At 34.8% G+C, this 22,436-nt stretch overlaps 1 protein-coding gene and 1 long non-coding RNA gene across 20 annotated transcripts in view; one reads left to right on the forward strand and one right to left on the reverse strand.

Moving 5' to 3' along the window:
• The window catches only part of ANKS1A (ankyrin repeat and sterile alpha motif domain containing 1A), a 124,341-nt gene that overhangs the window by 56,164 nt on the left and 45,741 nt on the right, over nt 1–22,436 (reverse strand). For 17 of the 19 annotated variants that reach the window (XM_087929580.1, XM_087929577.1, XM_087929572.1 and 14 more), the window contains 10 exons: nt 18,940–19,236; nt 18,449–18,524; nt 17,679–17,780; nt 15,845–15,937; nt 14,882–15,075; nt 12,210–12,293; nt 11,280–11,400; nt 6,441–6,481; nt 4,225–4,357; nt 1,628–2,172 (listed from right to left, as the gene is read on the reverse strand). In XM_087929580.1, the coding sequence (XP_087785706.1) occupies nt 1,628–2,172; nt 4,225–4,357; nt 6,441–6,481; nt 11,280–11,400; nt 12,210–12,293; nt 14,882–15,075; nt 15,845–15,937; nt 17,679–17,780; nt 18,449–18,524; nt 18,940–19,143 (1,593 nt within the window). In that variant the 5' untranslated portion in view covers nt 19,144–19,236. Of the gene's footprint in view, nt 1–1,627; nt 2,430–4,224; nt 4,358–6,440; nt 6,482–11,279; nt 11,401–12,209; nt 12,294–14,881; nt 15,076–15,844; nt 15,938–17,678; nt 17,781–18,448; nt 18,525–18,939; nt 19,237–22,436 lie in introns of those variants that run through there. The other 2 variants (XM_087929583.1, XM_087929582.1) reach the window with 2 other exon arrangements.
• Nucleotides 7,409–10,245, forward strand: LOC148126103 (uncharacterized). The gene is made up of 2 exons (XR_015742828.1): nt 7,409–7,632; nt 9,258–10,245. It is a non-coding gene; the product is annotated as an uncharacterized LOC148126103 (long non-coding RNA).

The raw sequence follows: 22,436 nt of genomic DNA on the forward strand, positions 1-22,436 counted from the left end.
GAAAAAGCAGTTTGTTATTAAAGAAAAGTTCTACTCTATAAGTATCCCAAAGAACAGTAAAATATTTTAATAGTAATGATTAATTATTCATTACACTTCTAGTATTGCTGCTTACTTTTGGATACAAATATTAAACTTACATAATTTACATAAATAAAGTTACAATTCAAGTTATCACCAAAATACCAATGGAACAAAAGGCAATTATTTTGTTAGGCTATATAATTACTGATCCTCCTCAATTTTTTTAAAGATAATATATGCAAAATTTTTGGAAGAAACAGACTAAGCATTATAGCAATATTAAAAGGGCATTCTATAAGCACTTTAGTAATTTGAATAAAAAAACTTGAAGTATTTAAAATAAATACCTTTCTGGCAGACTTATTTCATCACAATGATCATTTTAGACTGGGTTTAGTAACAATCTCAAGGTAACCAGAAATACTGTTTCTACAATGCAAGGAATAGTTTCCAGAACAAGACTGCTGATATTCACAAATCATACAACTTGTAGCATGAAATTAATGTTATTCAGTAATTTGAAACAGGCTTTCCAACACTTGAGCTGGTTAGATGTATACACCACCACATATTTGAAGAAATACGTTTTATATAAGAATTGCAAGTTAGTACAAAGCTTAATGTTTTTATCATAAGAAATACCACTGCACTCTAAATAAATAGCAGTTAGTACAATAGTTTTGATTCTGTTGCACAAAAGGGCCCTGAAGTATATAGGGTCACATAAGAAACATCTGTGTACCTTAAAATATATACATCTTTTCCCAGGACTGCACAGCAGCTGTGCAATTTTACAAAAAGATGCCCCAACTTTAAGGAGTTGCAGATCGCAATATTTTGTACCCAAGTACTCCAAAAGACCTTTTAAAAATTGAGTATCCCAGCACTACACAACAAAAATAATGATTTCATACTTTCAATTTATAATCCACACAATTTAACCTCCCTAATTTGTTTGCTAATGGATTTTCTTTAATATTTTTTTAGACCTGGCATGGCATAATGTTTCCCCAACTAAGTCTTAACTGCTTAATAATAGATTTTCCGATCTATAAAAGGCAGTTTGCATGCTCATGGAACTTCGTTTTAAGTCAGAGTGAAGAACAGCACTTAATCTCTGCTGACTTATCAGAACAAAGTTCTATTAAGGAATGATTTCTCATATATTATGCTGACTTCCTATTAATCTTAGGAATTAGCTATTTTAAGAGAAGGTTCAAAAATATCCAGGTATTCTCTGACTTTACTGAAGCCTTTTCACTAACATAAAGCAGCTCTAGATATATAATATGACCTAATCTTTTCCCACAAGCTATTCTAGAGAGAATATGCTATGCAAACATATTCTGTGACAACTGCTTCTGAATAGAATAATACCATTTTAGACAACACTGAATGCTTTTAAAACTTTCCCTAAATTCTGCATCACAAGATTAAACACCTGACTTCAATTCATAGGTGTAATTTTAATTATCTACCAAACAAATTTGATACTAGGATAAATACTACTGCTTCTACTCTTTCATCCCTGATCCATTTTTACCATGGTATTCCTGCAGCAATTTTTATTTTACTTTAAAAACAAAATCCAGCTTGGTCTTACCTCATCCCACTCGGAAGCAAAGGAAGGTGATTTCTCCAGCCTTTTTTTCCCAGTGCTACAATTGGAAAGGGATTCACTTCTGCTCCCCATAGTATCGTCTTCTGTTGGTGAGGTGGTCAAAAGGTCAGAATCCGATTTTGATAAGCTACGGCTAAGTTTGAGGTCTGCTTTGGACTTGCTTCCTGGATGAACTCTTCCTACAACACTGCTCTTGTCTCCATCCTCAGCACTACCGGGATGCTGAGGCAAATGAGGATGCGCCAAAGTTCCAGAATCCAACTTGTCACGGATATGGCATATGGCTGAATAGACCACTTTATTTTGGTCTACAGTACTAGATTGTACCGATCCAGAAGCCTCAACATTTTCCAGCTGCATAGCAGTTCCCTCTGTACTTCCTTTGCCCACAGCAGAAATGAGTCTCAAAGGGTCCTCACTTATGTCACACACCGGAGAAGAACCATGCAGAAGACCTGAGAATTGATCCAGCACCTGGGCATCTTGGACATCTGCTTGGCTGTGGCTTCTGTTGAACTTTTTTTGGTCTTCAAAAGGGTACGAAACCCCACCAAAATAAAACCCAACACATAAAGATCAAGAGAAACAGGATTTTAGCTTTTCTCCCTCAGAGAGAGAGAGAGAGAAAGAAAAGAAGAAAGAACAGCATTGTTCAGAGTACTCAGATTTTACCCAAAGTTGGAGCATTTATGAAATTCTAGACAGTGGCCTGATTTATGCAATCTGGCAGCCCACTCTGTTTCATTTTATTCCTGTTAACACTAACAATCAGCCCTTGCTATATAAGGTTTGGAGAAGTGCTAACTATACCCAGCAAAGGGGGGAGGGGAGAGACTGAGTCTCTTGGAACATATTTCCATAAAGGCCAAAGTGTTATTTAGAGCAACACTCCCTATTCCTTGGCACAGAATGCTGGGTGGGGAAAGATGAGCTGCAAACAACCTGCAAATATGAACACGTTCCCCCCTCCACCCAACAGCTGTTTCCTTCCCTGGTGACTTGAACTCACCTCCTTTTGCAACAGCAATAATTCCTTTAAAGTCTCACTTCGAGTTAACTAATTTCACTCCATAAAATGGTCTCTTCTACTGCTGCAGTAAATTTCAGCTTGCAATATGTATTGCAGCAGAGGGGTAACATTATAACTAGACTCATGCTTTAATATATTGTATCAAAAATCAGAACCTGATTAAAGTATGAATAATTCACTGATGTAAATTATGTAAAAGCTTATAGCACAGAGCCAGTCTGAACAACAATCATTAATGCATTGCCCAGTATTTAATATTGATAAAAGCAAAGTTATCCAATTTAAGTTCTTCACAATGGCACTTTACTCATTGGAGAATATCTGAGAAACAGAAAATGAAGCTTTTTTTAATGGTACTTATCTTAGATTGGACAAACTTAGATATGAAAGGTCCTAACTTCAAATCCAAAATTACTGTGGTATGCTCTATTTGGCCAAAGTTATATTACATTTTGCAATGATTTCAGTAGTGCTTCATTATTCCTAAATCAAATCAGAAAGTACTTGTCTCTGACTCAACTGGAACCTTTTTTGATTAATCAGTACAAAGAAATCAGAACAAATCAGGAAAGGTTCTTTCAATGAGACACCTTATATAGTCATTTCTCAGGTTTTTTATGCTTCTACTTAACATGATATATATCCCACAAAGTTTTCACAAGGGTAAATCATTACTCTTTTCTAAAATATTAAGCTACAGCTTAATATTGAATTTTGTGTTGAATTTTTTTCTATAGGGCATCTACAGGAGGTTTGACAAAATTGTGTTTATTGGCAGCTCTTACTCTGAGCTTAAAAATTAGTATCTAAGAAAATGTATTTTATAAAATCAGTTATTGCAGAGATACAAAGTATTTTAAGCATGTGTGCCAGAAATGTTTTTGCGTTTATTTTCTTATTCAAGATCATGAAGAACAAGACTTTTTTGGTCTGAGAGCATTTTACAGAACAAAATTACATGCAGACTGGATTTACATTGAGATTCTTATTTTGATATGCGTGTAGCAGAGGAAATGGATCAGTCTAAGCCACCTTTGACTGTCAAATCTTTCCCATCAAAGTGTAAATGACAAGTCTACAGAGGAAGTATAGTGTCGAAGAGTCTTGTCTGCTTTCATAGATTTGCTGTGATAATATATTAATAGCAACATATATAAAAAGATGAATAAAATGCCTCTACACTTTACTGTTTGCACAAAATGCTCAATATGGCATCTATAAACATTTTGCAACACTGCTATCAGAGGGTGGAAAAGCAGCTGACAGTTTGTATCACACAGTGAAACATTTCATTCTTTCAAAGGCAGCTATGAAGCACAACAAAGCAGTCACTGTTGCAATGAAACTGTGGCTGTATTTCCCAATCTCCCGAAAGCAAAACAACAAACAAAAAAATATCTCCCAGCATGAGCAAAGTCCTATAAGAGACATTTGAATTTTGTTTTTTGTCATGCTAGTTAGATCAAAGGATTCTTGCATATGTTAAAAAAACAAATATCATTTTTAATAGGTTTCTATGAAGTTGGGATGACTCAGAATTATTACCTACCTTTTGGCATCTCAACCAACTGAGATTCAGGACTTGGATATTGTTCAGAATGGCCAGAAGAAAAATCACAAGAAGCTTGGCAATTTAGTGGCCACTGACCATCCTGAGAAGATAGACCTTTTCGTGACCATACCTGCAAAGAATTATGTACAATGTAATTAATTTTATTAGTTATGATTTAGCAAATGTTAACCTTTATAAAAATTAGGTAAGTTAAGCATAATTGCATATGCCTCTTTACTTTAAGTATCATGCTTCCAAATATTTTCAAATGTTTAGTACAAACTTTGACAAATGGCAATATTTAAATGTGCAAAAAACCCAATCAGAAATAATAGGTTGATCTCAACTGGGTGTTTTGGTAACAATATTTTGATACAACTACAGTCATTCCTCTGCACTGACCATGTTACCTAGAAATGATGGGAAATTGCTAGATTTTAAACAAAGTTAGGGAAAAAAGAAAATACTTTCATGGAATATTGAACCCTTAATCTTTGACAAGTTCGTTTTGAAATGCAAGTACTGATTGTATCAGAATTTTTAACAGAATACAAAATCTAAATATCAGATACAATTTTTGAATTTGAACTGATAGGAAAACTCTACTACTTATATTATTTGTTGAATCAAATTCTTGGTGGCAACAACTAATTCCACTTCACTATACCTGTATCATAAAAATATTTGACAAATACATTTAAAATAAATCATTCTATTTTTAAAAAAGAATAATTAAATATCTATATGACTTTTGAATTTTTTTCCCTTAGATATAAACCAAAAGCAACCAATGATTTTAGCTATATACTACTTCAATCAGAAATTCTAGCTCAAACCTGCAAAACACATGGCCCATGGCCTGCATACAGTCCATCAAACAGCCTTTTGTGGCCTCTGGAATTTTTCAGAAACTCAAATTCATTGCCACCAAACATAACCACTGTTGCCACTTCATAAGGCATGGAGGCTTCCAGCTACAGCACTGCCACTGCCACAAGGCAGTTGACCTGTAGTCAAAGGTAGTTTTTGCAGCCACAATTATTTTTAATTTTTTGATATAGCCTTTTCCCTTCTACAAATTGTGCAGGCCTAGTCTAGATACTTACTACAGTTGATATTTGTATCATCATTATCATCATCATAGCATATCAACAGGGCCTCCTGCCTAAGCAGGAGGCTGGACTAGAAGACCTCCAAGGTCCCTTCTAACTATGTTATTCTATTATATCTAAACATCTGGTTGACTGTGTAACCTATTAAATTTGTATGCCACTCAACTCTCAATGATTCTGGGCAGTTTATAATTAAGAACATAAATCAATACAAAAAACAAGTCTTCCACCCACCCATCCCAAATAAACAGCACAAGACAGAACAATAATGGCATAGCTAACAAACCGAGAGAGGAACAAAAAAAGAAACATCAGTCATTTTGCTAATTATGTAGACTTACATAGAATTTTAACATATAGTGTAAATGCATAAAAATGGAGCTTATTTCCTCAGTAGCACAGCGCCTCTCTATTAATAAATCATATGTCCCAAATGCTGCTAAGATACTCTCACAGCACATAAACTCCTGATTCACTGTATGGTGTTCAATTTTTCTTAATTAGAATTTTCCTTTTATCATTTTACTGTTATTTAGCATTAAACAATTTCAGTTCTGTTTCAATGTTTGCTATAAAATGTAGGAAATGAAAACATATACCTTGATAGATCTCAGTAGGATTTTGCAAAAATGTTTTCAATTTAAACCATGCTGCATCTGAACTGTCTTGAATTGAAAACACCCTGTTTCAACAGCAACCAGCTGTCTCAAATTCAAAACAGGATGTTTTGACTATTCTAGAGGAGCCTTGAACTTGAAACTTCTGATAAATATTGCACTGTCTGATAGTTTTTAAATGGCTTTTCTACAGCTTAAAATGTTTTCACTCATACACAACATGTATCTGTTGTATTGTATATATGTGCACTGTTGCATGCAATAGTTTCAAATAGTGTCAAGTCCACTTTTACAATGACAGTCCTCAGCAGAACAGAGTTTTCTTCTCCACATACTTCTCAAATACACTCCAGAAGCTAAGTCCATCCATAGCAGACTTAAGGAGGAGTGACAGAGGAAGGAGAAGAAGAGAAAGTTCCTAGGTATGAGTGAACATCTATTGGCATATTGGATATAATCTATACTAAAATTATATCTGTCTTACCTGTGGCTGGACACTGCAGGTAGCACCTAAAGATGATTCACCTGAGAAGTTAAAAATAAAAATATTTTTTAATATTTGCAATACAAATCTGTCTTTAGCTAATTACTGTTAAAAGCAAGACACGCTACAGTATCCTTAAAATTAAAGGAACTGGCACAATGGGTATCTTCAGAACTGTGTGTCCAATCTTTAAGGAAGAATTATAACCTTGGAGCTTGAGACAAGATGCACTCTAGATAGCCAAGCAAGCAGTGCTGAACTGTGGAATTTCATTTTCTATGTTGAAATCAGAAACACTACTGCTGATGTAAGTAAAGGTCCATTATTTTTACTGCAGCCCTGTGCTTCTGGACCTCATTCGGGCTGTCATGATTTATTCTCATTAAACAAGCCTTCACAGTTCAAATAGGAAATTTTCAGTCTTGACCATGACTTCATAGTTCAGACCGGAAGGTATGAAATTTATATCTCCTTAAAGGTGCCCCATATAGTCATAATACTTGTTCCATGACAACTCTACCATATCTGGAAATATTGATTTGCTGTTCTTTTCCTTCTGAAAGATCATTTTCCTATCATCTTTTGAGATATAAGGCACTGGAGACAGTTCTTCCTCACCTAAAAAGTGCCAGTACTTTACCAGCCATTCTCAGTAACTGGAAATGTAGAGAATTAAAGCTCTGGAGTAATAAAACCTTTATTTATGATTCATGCTTCTACTATTCCTTATCTACTGGTGCAGAATGCACTTTTCCATAGGACCAGTATTGAAAACATTTTTCCATAGTGCCAAGATTAAGAGAGAAAAGGGGCTACGATATATCAAAAGTATTAACAATCTTTGACTTGATAAAACATGTTTGGAGGCCAAAGAATAATGCACAGGAATGAACACAGTAGCTATATCATGTTTGAGCAGTACTGAAAACAAGACCTTAAAGCAATTTTGTCTGTTTCTCAATCATAAGGCTGAAGGTTCTAGCATCAAGAAAACATAACCTGCTAGTACTGAAAAAATGCTACTTCCTGCTCCGAACTCTGCATCGGATGACTGTGTTGGTGAGCCTTCCTGGATGCGGAAGCAGCAGCATCAATTTATATCTCCAAAGAAAATATGGCTACCTACAATTGAATCCCAGAAGATGGTGGGAGTATCAGTAATGGTCATTCATTGGGAATCAGAAAGCCAAAGGTGAGACTCTACTATCTGCTGCAAAGCTGGGACAATGCCTCTACCATATTACTCAAAATGTGGAGTGTGACTCTTCTCGGATGGAGGGCCATCACAGAGTGCATTTTTCTCAAATCATTTTGAAGTATGCTTACTAATAAAGTGCAATAGTAAACTGAATGCAAAAGCAACACAGTGTTTCAGAGTCCTACATGAAGCCCGAGTATTCTTTCTGCCTTTTTAATGCTTGCCTTTCAAAAGAAGAGTAATCATGTCTGGAGGGCATCATGAGGAAAGTTTGGAACATCTGACCTGTCACTCATTTTGCAGCTTACTTTGCAAAGAGAATTACAATGCAGAGAAGGGAGGATGGATGATAGGTTATAGTTAGGGAGTTATTATAAGATCTTATTATAACTAATGTAATATTACAGTTAATGAATTATATGCATTTAGGAGCAGCAAGCTGCAAGGGCAAGAAGGATTGTGACTATTACTTCAGTGTGCTTGCGCTGGGAAAGAGAGAGTTAACCATTGATAATTTAGTGCCTGCCAATTTATAAGTCACAGAATTTTAAGAGCAGGTACAAGAATCTGGAACTGAGGAAGAACCTCCCCACTAAAACAAGCTGGTGAGGACACTATTTCTCTGAAATAATGTGACTGCAAAGCAATTAACTTGTCTCTAATCTTGTCCTTTAAAATAAATTGTATTAGTTTGAATGATCTCTTACTGATATATATTTCAGTGTGTATAATTCCAGCACTGATAATTTTTCCACTAGATCAAAGAGATCAGCATTGGAGTGGTGTTAAAATTATGGCCACAGAATTTTCAATTGGTCCTGAACTTCTGAGTGGAGAACAAGAAAAGAAGAATTAAGATTATCCTGTATTATGGTTTTGTCCTTTTGTTGTTGTTCATTTGGACTCAATGATATCACTAAGATGGGACTCAAGAGCTCAAAACTGATCCATCATCTTTTGGTCAATTGAACCTGGAATTATCTTGGGACAGCCATTATACTAGAGGCTCCACTTTTTTTCCAGATCTCCTCCATAATGAACATTTAAATAAATTTTTGTTCCAAACCTTTTATTTATAAATGGAGACAATATAGAGTGAAACAGGTCTTTGACGCTTAATTGCTTTCTTAAGAGGCTTGTTCCCAGACTGAAACCTAAAATCAGGACAATCTGTTCTTTGCTGTTCAGTGAAAGCTCGAGAATGGGAACAAATATCAATGATACAACTGTTCATAACGCTCCAAATGCACAGGAAGTAACAGATCTGATGGATGTTATATACTGCTGAAATGCATATACTAATGAAATGGTGCCTTCAGAATCAAGCACTTCTGCTGCAAGGCATCAATAGTAATAACTTTTTAGAAGCCAGCACTATGGCAGGAAAAACTGAGGAAATAGGAGAAGCCACAATTAGTTTTGGGTGGTCATGTTTCTTAAGTTATGTATTTTAAACATTGTAAGCCACGGAGAGATTTTTTTGGAGTTGTGTGGCCTCAAAATTTAATAAATTATATTAGATACTATTATGTTGCATGGAGTAGGACTCCAATGAAAAAAAATCTAAGTTCCTAGAAAATTTCAAAGAAGAAGTGCATGATGTGAATTTTTATTTATAGGGACGACGATAAAGAAGCGCTGGAAGTACTGGAATCTGAAGACCATTATCAGACGACAAAACTGCTGATGTTTCTGAGGTTATCACATTTGCTAGGTCAAGAACAATTAGTACTAGTATTTTTTGAGGAGCTGAGATCAGAGGGTTTTAAGAACAGTTGCAAAGAACAACATGCTGGGAAACGTTCTTAAAAACTGGCAGTACTGATTTAGCAGTAACTGAAGATGCAATGGTAAATGCAGGTAGGAAAAATGCAGGTAGTCAGTTTGATGAATTTTTGGAAACAAAGGCAGTTCTCAATAATATGGCTTTCTTCGAAGCATGTTAGACAGAAATAATATATTTTGGGCAATTTGAACGCTTGCAAAATGGAACTTGTGCAGTGTACAATCTATTTGGGGAAGTGTAAGCTAATTTCTAAATTACCTTTTTCACCCAACTTTTTTGGAATAGAATTTCTCTCAAAATGAGAAGTGCAGATGAAGAAGACACATGCAGAAAAAAAGAAACCCAGGACTTTTGTCTTCAACTAAACAAACGAATGTGGAGAAGGATGTTGTTGCTTTTTCTGTGTAGTGTAAAAGAAACTATGAGAATAGGTGAAAAATCATACTTAGGAACATGCACACTGGAGAGAGCACTTCCTGTTAAAAAAAAAACTACTTAAGTTCAAAAAGTTTCCACTGATGATTGTAAAAATGTGCATAATTGGTATGTGCGATGCATAGAGATTGGAAAAAGACCTTTCATTTGTCAAACGAACATCTCAAAACAGTAAAATTTTAGCTATAGTTTAGAACTAAGCTCCAGATAATAAAATATTGTAATTATGGGGGAGAATGAGAAATCATGAGAACTGAAGCCTTGCTGTAGCTCATTTTTACAATATTGAAGTATGATTTAAAATTAGATGGGAATCCTCCAAATTTGATTATTTTCTCCTACTGTTCACATAATGCTCTTTTTAATAAATGAGGATGTATGATTCCGAAGTCATGCTATTTTTATGAAGCAGATCATAAATGTTCTATTTAAGAGATTCATTTAATTCTCATTATTTAGTATTGCAATTGCTTATTGAAGTCATATACTTATGAACTAAAGAAGTTAGAAAAGCTATACAATTACTGAGTTTCTCCTGGAGAAAATATTAAACTAAGTAGGCATTTCTCTCTAAAGCTACTTAAGAAATATTGTACAAAATCCACTGAAATCAACTATTACAATAGAGAAAATTGGTATGACTTAATAATTTTCATATGAAAAAAAATTAAAAAGAATGTTATGCCTAATATCTATACCTGACAATACAATGGAACTAATTTCAAGTCAAAATGCACAAAATCTAATGTGCTACCTTTTCAACAGCAATAGCTCTCATTATAAATTCTACCTTTATCAGAATATTGAGAAACCATTAGTATGTATAAGAAGAATAGAAACAATCAAACCTTTTTCTATTACAGTATGAATTCATGCTTGGAAAATGAACATATGAAGGATCCTCAAATCAGCCTTTAAAATATAATTTGCAAAGAACTAAAATTGCTTTACAAACAAAACACATTAGCTGGCTCTTACAGATGTGAGAATTCATTAATATGAGAGGACAATGGACACTTTAACTAGGTCAGTAAGTGACACATTTGAATGAATTTGCTAGAAACTGTGCTAAATGAAGAGAGCAAAGTGTATGTGCAGGAACACACAATTTGGGAGAGCAAGGAGGCATTTCCAAAATAGTTGAAGTGTTTTGCAAAATACCATGGATACATTAACCATAGACTGCTTGGTTTTCTACAATAAACATACAACAAAAGTTTGAGTCGTTTTCTGTTATCAGGAAGCTACCAAAGCAAAAATATTTTAATCAAAGTCTTATGAAAATAAATTGCTAGGTGGGCATACAAAACAAGTCAATCCCTTTAACTCAAAAGCTGTAACTGTTTCAGTTTCTCACCTTCTGGCCAAAATTAGTTTTGGGGATAGCTAGTTATGTACAATTTGCAATAACAGTCTTTACCTTTTGTTTTTTTATCTACTGTAACATGTTTCTTTGTTTCTGCTGTTAGCAAGAGTTCATAAGGATGTTCTTCTTCTTCATCAGCTGTGCTCCCTCTACTTTTTCTCTTGGCGACCAAACCCTAATCAGACACAGGCATAAATTAATAATAATTCTATTTCTTATTATTAATTAATTAAACAATTTGTTTCATTGTGAAAAAAGCACTTTTTCTCAAAAGGAGATTTTTCTAGCAAATAAAAAATGAAGAACAATTTAAATAACACATATTTACCTATCAACTGAAAATTCTCCACTTTACAGAGTAATACTAGATACGTACAGAATAGTGGTGGTATTCGACCGCTTCTGCCCGGTTTTGGAGAGCCGGTAGGAGCGATGAGCAGCGGAGACCGAACCAGTTCTCTCTGCTGCTCTAATGGTTCTGCTGTTGGGCCCGCCTGCCCAGCCGGGCTCCCATACTCACCTTTATCCACTGAATTTGAAGTGCAGCTGCTTTACGCAGCACAGAACAGTGATGCGCAGCAGCTGCTGAAACGATCGGGAGATCGTGTAGGCTTGCAGGAGGTGAGGTAGAATGCTTTTGCGCCTGCGCAAACACCTCTGCGCCTGCGCAAAGTGTGCGTTTGGTGTGCGCACATGCGCAAAGTGTGTGCTCGCGTGCAAAGCGCACCCACCAAACCACACCCACCAAACTGGTGGCAACAATATTTGAATCGCACAGAGTATCCATACATATCGATTGAAAATACTCTAAAGGACTGCCAGATGGAAACCAGACCATGGCAAAAAATCCTGAAAAAAGCCTGCTGATAAGGCAGTTAAAACTATTAATAAATATTTTTTTATAAATGTCACATTACCCTCTAAATATATTAATGTGTTGACATTCCCTCCATATCATTAACATCAAGGAGGACATATGTTTACCACTGAGGATGCATCATGTTTTTTATCTTCATGTTCCTCTTCTTCATCAGGGGGTGGTTTTGCAGGAGGTGGTGGACGCTCTCTCTACAATTTTGAAAAAATAGTCATCAATGCCTCATTTCAAATTTATTTTTGATGCAACCTTAACATATTTACAGCAGCAAAGCAAATAAGCAAATTCATCAAAATGATGAAACACGTGATGTGGCCTCAGGATACAAACTGTGCCTCACCTTCTTACATGCAATGTCACAATAAAATACAAAAGTGGACAGTTTGCATTGCGTACATTGCTTGCCTTGGACTCTGTGGACCACACAGATGACCTAACTATTTGATATGCAACTTCTCTAATAACAAAATTGGCATAATTTTCATTCAATAAATATTTCACAGACTTGGTAGGCAGTGCTAGATAAAGCAACCACAAAAGCTTTAGAAAAAATATTCTGATGCCATAATATATCTGTACCTACAAAATTCAGAATCATACAAGCAATGGTATTCCCTGTAATACTCTACAGAAGAAGAAAAAAGTTGGACATTGAAGAAGCAGGATAGGAAGAAAATCAATGCATTTGAATTTTGATGTTGAGTAGACTCGTGAGATTACCATCAACATTCAAAAAACTCAAACAAATCAACCCCAAGTTCTCACTTGAGGGACAATGGTCAGGCTCATATTATGCTACTTTGGATACTTTATGTGAAGACTGGGCTCTCTAAAAAAAGTTTTAATGCTGGGAAAGGTACAAGGAAAGATAAGAAAAAGATGACTAGGAGCAAGTTACAGCGAAGAAGGGTCCACCATTGAAAGACCAAGTTAGTTTGTCACATAGAAAAATCTATGTGGTTGCAAAGATTTGACACTGACTTGATGGTACATAATCAATTAATCAGTTAATCAATCAGTATTGTTAATATTGGGTTACTGATCTCAGAAGACACTTTAAAAGCTGCTTATATGTTCACATATGGCATACATAAAAACATATTTATCTTTAAATCTGTTTCATTAACTGTTTCAATTTTCAAATGTACTTCTAAAACAAAGGCATATATATACATATACATTCATGCATACATACATACATAATACATACATACATAGAAGCCAGACTTGAATATCAGACTTCAATCTGGAAACCAAGTGGTACTAGCCAAAGAAACAAATCTCTATAATCATAGCCTACATTGACCAAATGAAGGATTTTTATAATGGAATACTGAAGCCAGAATTTATTTAACAAATCTCTCATTCTGGATTCACATTTTCTATGCTGCTATGGAGAGATAAATAGTAAACATGTCCCGTTAAGTATTTCTTCTCACATTCAATAAATTCTCTTCATATTTCACTTATAAATAGATATAACAGTATTGGACATATCCAATGTTACATTCCCAATAAAATATGACTTCCTGTTAGAATTAAATAATTTAAATTAAATGATGTAAACACAGAATATAAAATATAGGGTGATCAACTTTACACTTACACACAATTGGTTAACATTAAAATATTCTTAAAAATACAAAATATAGGCATGCCTCAGATATATTGAGGGCTCAGATCTAGAACAATTTCAATAAAGCAATTATTGAAGTAAAGCAAGTCACACCAATGTTTTGGTTTCCCAATGTATCTATGAAATGCAATAAATCAAAGCACAATAAAATGAGGAATGCCTGTACTGTCTTTGAAAAATCAGTTTTTATCTATCACTGATCTAGCTGTTGTCTTCTTAGCATTTTTCTCACATAGTTGCTGAGTTTTTGCACTGTACTCACCAAGTCCTAAGTGTGAAGCATACCAAATGATTTTCAGACAGCCTGACACTGATTTCGGTTGAGAGGAGGTGAGCAGGCCAAGGTCACCCAATTGGCTTCTGTCCTTAAGGGAAAAGTAATCTCCTCACTCCTGCTCCAGTGCCTTAACTGGCTCTCCTATCTCTGATCTAGTAAATGCCAACCACAGATAACTTCAAAATAAATCTGCATATATTGTGGGCTGCATGTACAAAGTCATGTTTAACTTTGAATATTTATAATAAACTGCAACCATCCTTATTTCAATGTGCAATAAATACTCCATAGTGTGCTCAAATCCAATATTGTTCTTACCAAGTCTAGTGGATTTAAATAAAGCTGACTGCTTTCAGAAAAACTAACTTAAGCTATTTTAATTAGCCTACAAAGCCTCCAAGCTCCCCCTGCTGGATTAAATCCATAAATTCCATGACAAACTGATTTGCTGGCCAATTAATATAGTAAAACAGGGCAAACAAACCTAGTATTCAGGATTATTACGGTAGAGTGATTTTTAATCGGAAGAAAGCTGGATAAAAAAATGTTCAGAGGAAAGTCACATTCTAGACAAGTTCCCCCCCCCCCGCCCCCTTGCTCCTGAATGGTTAAACTGAGCTACATTCCCTAGCAAAATATATAGTGGTAGAAATTCATCCTAATTCAAATAGCCATCACATTGTGAACTTGGAATAATTCTTGAGAGAATTTTGTAACAGGGCAAATGGCCTCCAGATAGTGAGTAACCAAAGTCCTTAACAATTATTTACTATCACTTCAAACTGTACACCTATTTGGAGACCTGCTGTTATATCCCAACCTATTTTCCATAAAAACAAAAAGACAACACACATCAGGCTACATACAGGTCTCACTGCTGTCACTTTAATACCAGTCATCTCGGCTTCCCTGTTCACTGAATCTCTGTCTGAGGATCTTCCACTGGCAAGGCTGTCCAAGGAATGACAGGAGGTTGCATTGTACAGTACTTCATATGGACACTCTTCTGGCTTGCCATCAACATCTGTTATCAAGTCTGTCACTGCTTTCTCCACATTCCCTAAAGAAAGAAAACATGTTAAATCAGAAACAGCTTCACTCGCTGAAGTGACCCTATTCACAAACTCTGTTTTTCGAAACCCTGGCTACATTCCAGAGACATAAAACTATCCCGGAGGCATAAAAGGTGGATTCCATTATTTCCATAACTTTCTAATTCATATTATCACCTTTGCATATTCATTGGGAACTGGAGTCATCATATATTTTGTTCACATCTGCAGTTTTTTTGATGAGGGGATATGGGGGGAGGGGGGAGAAAACTAGTACTTGACCCCTGTAGATCACCAATGAAATACACTAGATTTTTAAAAAATCTTCTATCGCATTATTTTTAATATCTGTTTTAAATTCTTGAAAGATATGATGTAGGAATATTGTAGAAGCCATTCCAGAATGTTCTTTATAATCCAAAATCAGCTCAAGTATAAACAGTACTATTAGTCTTTTCAATAGTGAGAGTTTATCTGAACTGAAATGACGTTTTTAAGGAACTAGTTGTAGATAAGAGCCAAGCTATGGAAAGAAGAGAACATTTGTGGTATTTTAAGAAAAGGTGATAATTGTTTATACTTGTGGGGAAAGCATAAATAATTTCTTTATATTTCCTTTTTTTTACTATATTCTTATTTTTCCTTCCTTTCTATCCAGTCTATTTTCTTTTTTTCTCCTGCACTTTGTTTTAGTTTATATTGGTTTTTCATTGTTGTAGCTGTAATTTTTAATACAATTACTATTAAATAAATAATTTAATACATTTCATATTTTACCTTGAGGCATCCGAACTGAGGTTTCAATAGAAGCAGTTAAAGGCGGTGATGTCTTCTCTTCTGTTATTACAAGATTCTTTCTTGTTGTACAGTCTGAACAAATAAAATGAGTAAAGGAACAACAGAAATAAGGTGCCATGTAAGATATTTGCTACCTGAAATCTTAAAAAAACAAAATACAGTAATCTACTTTTCATATATTTGGATACGTTCTGCATGTTTATTATGGGTGAATACAATGTTGTCATTTCGGTAATATAGGCAGTCCTTCCTAGCTTTTTGGCTAGAATGATAACAAACACAATCTTTTCTGAAATTCAGAAAGGCCGGCCTTTCTACCCTTCAGAAACATCCTGTTTGCCAGCTTTCTTGCCAGGAATACAATGTTTCTGAAGGGTAGAAAGGCAAACATGCTGCAAAGGTGTAGCCAGACAGTTAGGAAACGGGATGTTTCTAAAGGCTAGAAGGAGGGTCTTCATAGCCTTCAGAACAATCACTGGAAAAGGACCAGCCTGTTCCTACCCTTCAAAAACATCATGGTCACTAGCTTTCTAGTCTAGCAAACATGATGTTTCTAAAAGTTAGAAAGGCTCTTTCTGGCTTTTATAGCCTTCAGAAACAACATGTTCACTAGCTGTCTGATGAGACTCGCATTGGCTTGGCACACCTGACAGTATCTTCGCAAAAAGGCAAAGGAAAGCGGATCTGGGTATGGTGGGTTGGGAGAAGTGGGCAGGCTGAGGCCTCCAGGGTTGCAACAATTTTGTGTGCGCTAGTGGACCAAATGCGCCACTGAGATGAGGGAGAGATAGGTGAGTGGGGGGAAGGGGTTTTCAGCAGTCATAGGGATAGTATGTGCTAAAATTTTGCTAACATGATCACAGGGCACTGCAACTGCTGTATCTTCTGTCAAGGAATGTTTATAATTTCGAATGATCACTGAACGAATGGCCTTAAGTTGCGGACTACCTTCTTTTTTTTAATGGATCATGACTCTATCCAATCTTCATAGATTTCCAATTTCCTTTAGTTCACTCCATTCAGGAGGGCCTTGTTAAAGTAAATGGACAGTGGAAGGGAAGGAAATGGGGGGGGGGGAGGGAAACCCTGCTTCTGCTAACCCCTTTTTGGCATGCTGACACTGGATTTATATAATATTAAATCTGTCCTCTGTACTCTCTCCAAATGTAAGACTTCTTCTTTTTCTCATGCAAATGTTAGTGAAGGCCACTTCCACAATCGCATTAAATGGCCAACAGGGAAGAACCTTCTCTGTGTGATTCCCAGTTTTGTATCTCAATGCTTTTGCTCTGTTCTTTCACTAGTCCATCATTAAAAATGACCCTATCTAAAAACCCCACCTATTGATGCATTGAATTAATCTGCAAACAATTTATGGCTGGAAAATGGTCTATTTTACTTTTCTTCCTCTGCCTACTTAATGCTATTGTGCATCTTGCAATATAATGACTGTCAAAGTGTCTGACCTGGAGGGTATAAATCTCAAAAATAAGCAAGGCATGCATTACATTCATAACTAATTTGAAATGGGATAAAAATTCAATGCTGAGGAGACTATTATCAAAATGAGTAAAAACCAGGAAATTATTCATTTAATACCGTATTTTCAGGAAGTTACAAAAACAAGGTCAAACATCTTTTTTGCTCAATCTAGTTTTCTTTGTATCCACAATGTAGTTAATTGAGTAATGTAGGCCTTTTAGAAATTGCCTAACTGAAAAACAACCCACACATTTTATGGCTGTTAGTGTGCGATGTTAGTGTGCTTCCTATTTCTCCACTTTTGCCCTCTTTTTTATGTTTAATTATTTACCTTCAATGAAAGCTGCTATTTGTTGGCTTTTTTGAGAAGGAAGTTCTCTGACAATCTCCAAAGCAGTCAAGCCTCTGTTGTCCTTTATATTCACATCAATGCCTTCAACACAGAGAGAAACTTGACATTATACACAGTAATTCAGAAATGTTGCATATACTCGCACAGCAAAACGTGTTACAAATGTAATTTGGCCTTAATCACTTCCTCCTCCTAAATATACACTTTGGCCCTACATTTATGTTCACTGATTATTATTATTGCTTAAAGCTGACCTTATGCTATATGAAGGCCCTTAATATTAGAAGATTTTAATTTGAGATGTGCTTTTATTTTCATTATATTTTATTTTAATATAATTTTAAGACAAGTTTATTTTATTGTATTTTTAATAAGAAGCTGATAAGCCTATACTCAAATGAAGCAGAATAGGAATACTTAAAATAATAAAGCAATACATATATGTTAAATTATATTTTACAATTCAATTGTGATGAAAGCAAATAACTTCAGAAGGGCAATACCTCCTGATCTCCAAAATCAAATTAGAGGCTTAGCAATTCCTGCTTAGCTCTTGTTAATTATCCTAGTTTATACTAAAAATTTCATGAGGCTTTAGTTTGAAGGAGCAGTTTAAAAATGAGGGTGAAAGATTCAAATTAAATTATACTGCTCATTTTCAAGAACTACGTTTAAGGCTATTGAATGCTTACAACGCTAAGACTACCACCAAAAAAGGAAATCCATAAATATGTTTAAAAGATCCTTACCTGCAGCTAGCAATATCTGTACCACATCTGTTTTGCCAAACAAAGCAGCTTCATGTAAAGCACTGCCTTTTTCTGTCTATAAAACAAGCATGGATTGAGAATGCCATCAGAAAACAATAAAACAGAAGCTATTTGTTGCCATTTATTCCAATTTAAATATCAGCTTCTTTAAAAATACAGGCTGATCACTCTAATAAATCAATAAGAAATTACAACTAATAAAAAGCCCTCTGTATTTCCCTTTGACTTTGAAACAAAAAAGACAATATCCAGTTGAAAATATAGGATTCAAGCACCACAAATTCTCTAGCTGACAATTAGCTGCTGTACTTGAAACAATTTCAAAGCATAATTCTATTAAATTTCAAACTTAAACAGTGAAGCAGCGATTAGAAAGGTTCTTATAGAAAAGGGAGCTGTGTTATACGCAATCTGATCCTGAAACATTATTTTAATACTGAAACTCTGCACGCATAAATTTAAACAAATACCTGGTAGTTGTTATCCATGCCAGCCTCCAGCAGTACATGAACAACAGCTTTATGGCCATTTCTAGCTGCGAGATGTAAGGGAGTGTGTTTCTTAGTATTGCAACTTAATAGATTGGGATGAGCATTAAGCAACATCTTCACAACCTCTAGTCTCCCATAGAGAGCAGCTAAATCGAGAGGAGTCTCAAATTTGTTATTGCGCATAGTAGGATCAGTCAACTCCTCCAGAAGAACCTTCACCACTTCGGTATGGCCATACTGAGCTGCACAGTGCAATGCTGTCTCGTTGTCGTTATTCTAAGATTACATAAATATAAAAACCATTAGAGTTTAGAGACAATTATAATAAACAGAGCATTTGTTTTAAACATAAAGTATTAAAACTCTTCCAAATTATTTTCACTATGCATGCTTAATAAGTACATCATGGTATCATTTTTATATGTGCACACATTCAGATATTTGCTACAGAAAAAAAAGATGAAATATCCATTATTGCATTTTGAGATTATTACTTCTACTGCTCTATGATGTTCTCCACTTTAAAAACTCACCAAGCATTACTTATCCATTCAATAGAAGTTACTATAATATCTACAAAGGTACATTTTGCAAACCAACAACTTGATAATAAATATAGTATTTCATGACTGTGTTCTTTCTCTCTGGAGAATTAACCTTTTATTAATCTGACATTATGTTATTATTATATTTTAATTTTATACAAAGGGCCGCTACTATCAGGAAACTCTGACTAATATTATCAACTTATGGAAACTAATTACCTGTTAAGAAACAGCTCTTTCATGTGACCAAATGCTTTTTTGAAATTTGACTTCATAAGTAATATTGGGAAGTCATTTAAGTATATGAGTTAAATCGTAAGTGTAAAACTAAGAACTTTAAGATTCTAGCTGATATGTAAATAAACACAATTTTTTTCCTAACTGTGTCTTTTAAACATTTAAATGGTATATGTGAGTGTGTCTGTGTGTGTCTGTGTATGTGTCTGTGTATGTGATTATAATGGATAAATGTACATAAACAAAACCCTGGCTTCAACAGAAATGTTTCAATTGTTAAAAAGAAAACAAATAAGAACTTTAAAAGTTGTACTGTACTGGACAAAATATAATAGAGGTATGTTTGTGATTTATTTTTGTTCTAGCGGTATCAACAATGTTCAATGTCTCATGGGTACATGACAAAACTGGCTGAAGCAGAAAGGAAATAGATGAAGTAGTCAAGACTACTTTACAAAATATACATGGAATGTATAAATGAAAGTTACTATGAACAATGACAGACATGCACAAACATATGAAAAATTGAAGAGGACACTTCCAACAATGGCAAAGAAACAATTCAAGCCAAACATTTGCTAAGAAAAAACAGATTCATAGCGAAGGTGATTCTAAATGAGGCAATGCATCATTCAGCAGCATGCAGAGAATCTCACCATGATTAGAGGAGAAAGCATATGGTTCAGGATTTATAATTAAGATGTAGGGTTTAATGAAAGATAATGAAGAACTGTGGTATCTTCTAGCCACATTATATTACAAATGATACATAATGTACCACATCAGTAAACATCAGGAGGAAAAAACATCACCTGGACTAAAAATAGTTCTTGGCTAAATTGGGCTCAAATTCTAGGGACAGAGTTTTGGCCAGAGTATTATAAATACAGAAGTATTTGCCCTCGTCCAAGATTTTTTTTCCAGTTGCATAGTCTAACCTACAGTCTAACCTTACTATTACCTGACTCATTGTTATCCCAGCAATAACTAGACCTACCGCTGCTTTTCTTGCGGGAGAAACAAAGCCAACCATTTTACAAAAAAAAGAGTAATATCTTATTGTCTTCATCAAACATTCATTTGCCTGAAGATAAGTACTTCTGAAATGCAAAATTTTATAAATCCTTATAAAACCCATGTTTGATTTCAAGTTTGTGGCAATAATTATTTTTATTTATTCTATTCTAATAGTTTGGATGCCACTTTTCAAAACCAGTGCAATGTGCAGCTATTCAGATCCAGCTGTGCATCCAAATAGCTGCACATCTGACATAACTTAAATCTGAAGAATCATTAGAAAATAGGATGAAATTGCTACTCTTTAAGAGAATGGGCTGGAGTGTTCCCCGATTCTTTCAAAAGCTTTAGCCTATTAATGTAAAAACCTTACAGCCCAACTGAGATTTCTCAAAAGCAAGCCTTTTTGATATTGCCCGAGATTGATTTCTGTAATTCTTAAGAGAAAAAGGAGAAAATAAATGGTAGCATCATCTCAAAGTCAAAATAGTGGTCTGCAGCTTAAACAATTCATCTTTTGCCCACTGATCCATTTCTCTTGAAGACTAAGGAATGCTTTTCATGGATATATTAACTAACAGTTGCCAATGTATACTTGATTTGCAATTAGTACAGTACAAAACTCATAATTTGTATGTAAAAGCATTAAATATTAAACAGAAGTCCATAAAACTGAGACCTTAATCATAATTGGCAAGCCCAAAGAAATTTTATGAAGAAATAGTTGAGGAAAAGGATACAGCAGCAACTTAAATTGAGGTAATATTTAACTATATTAACTCTAGAATTTTTTTTACAATTTTTAGGTATGATCATACAATGTTTTTATGTATCATGATTACTTTGTGCATTTTGTATTGAAAAACTGTTAAGTCATTTTGAATATGCATACATTTAATCTCAGTAATTGGTGTATAGTGAGGCTTCTTCTGATAGGTCAAAGTACCTTTTAACTATAAACAAATGTACATATATAATTCAATTGGGAAAATGCACAAATATGTCTAATTAACAATTTGTCAAAGCCCACTATTTAACTATCATTCCTCACCTATACTGAAATGCCTGCCCTCACAAAATTAAACATTCATAAGCATTTGTCCTAGTTTTTTGTGTGCCTTATAAGTAGTAGCTAAAACCTCTGTGTTTGTGGGCACAAGTCTTCGAGTCAGGATTGACTCTTGGTAACTGCCTGGACAAGTCCCAGCAGTTTTGTTGATAAGATTTTAGAAATGATTTGCCATTGCCTACTTCCTAGAGTTGACAGAAAATAACTGGCCCAATGTCCCCAGATGGTCTTGGCACCTAAGGTGGGATGACAACTCACAGTCTTCCAGGTTCTAGCCTCACTCTATAGAGGAATATGCTTCTTGGACTGGATTAGTTTAAAACATTTGATTTTAATAATATTCATTCATTAAAAATAATACTAAGCTACAAAAGGCTTAGAAAATGGCCTTGTAGAAACATATTCATCTCACTTTCCTCTTCAGCATTTTTAAGATTTAAAATATATTTTATTTAAACAGACATTAATGCTCTCCTCCAGATTTCCAGAGGGATCTTGGCTTGGCGGAAACAAAACAATGAATAAGCCAGAGGTATGCACTCTTTTTCTATATCTTCACCATGCTGTTGCTGGTGTTTCTACTAAAGATTACAGAGAATAAAACGAGG

This window comes from Pseudonaja textilis, chromosome 3, assembly GCF_049901715.1.
Source record: "Pseudonaja textilis isolate UNSWEBS1 chromosome 3, rPseTex1.2, whole genome shotgun sequence".
NCBI lineage: Eukaryota > Metazoa > Chordata > Lepidosauria > Squamata > Elapidae > Pseudonaja > Pseudonaja textilis.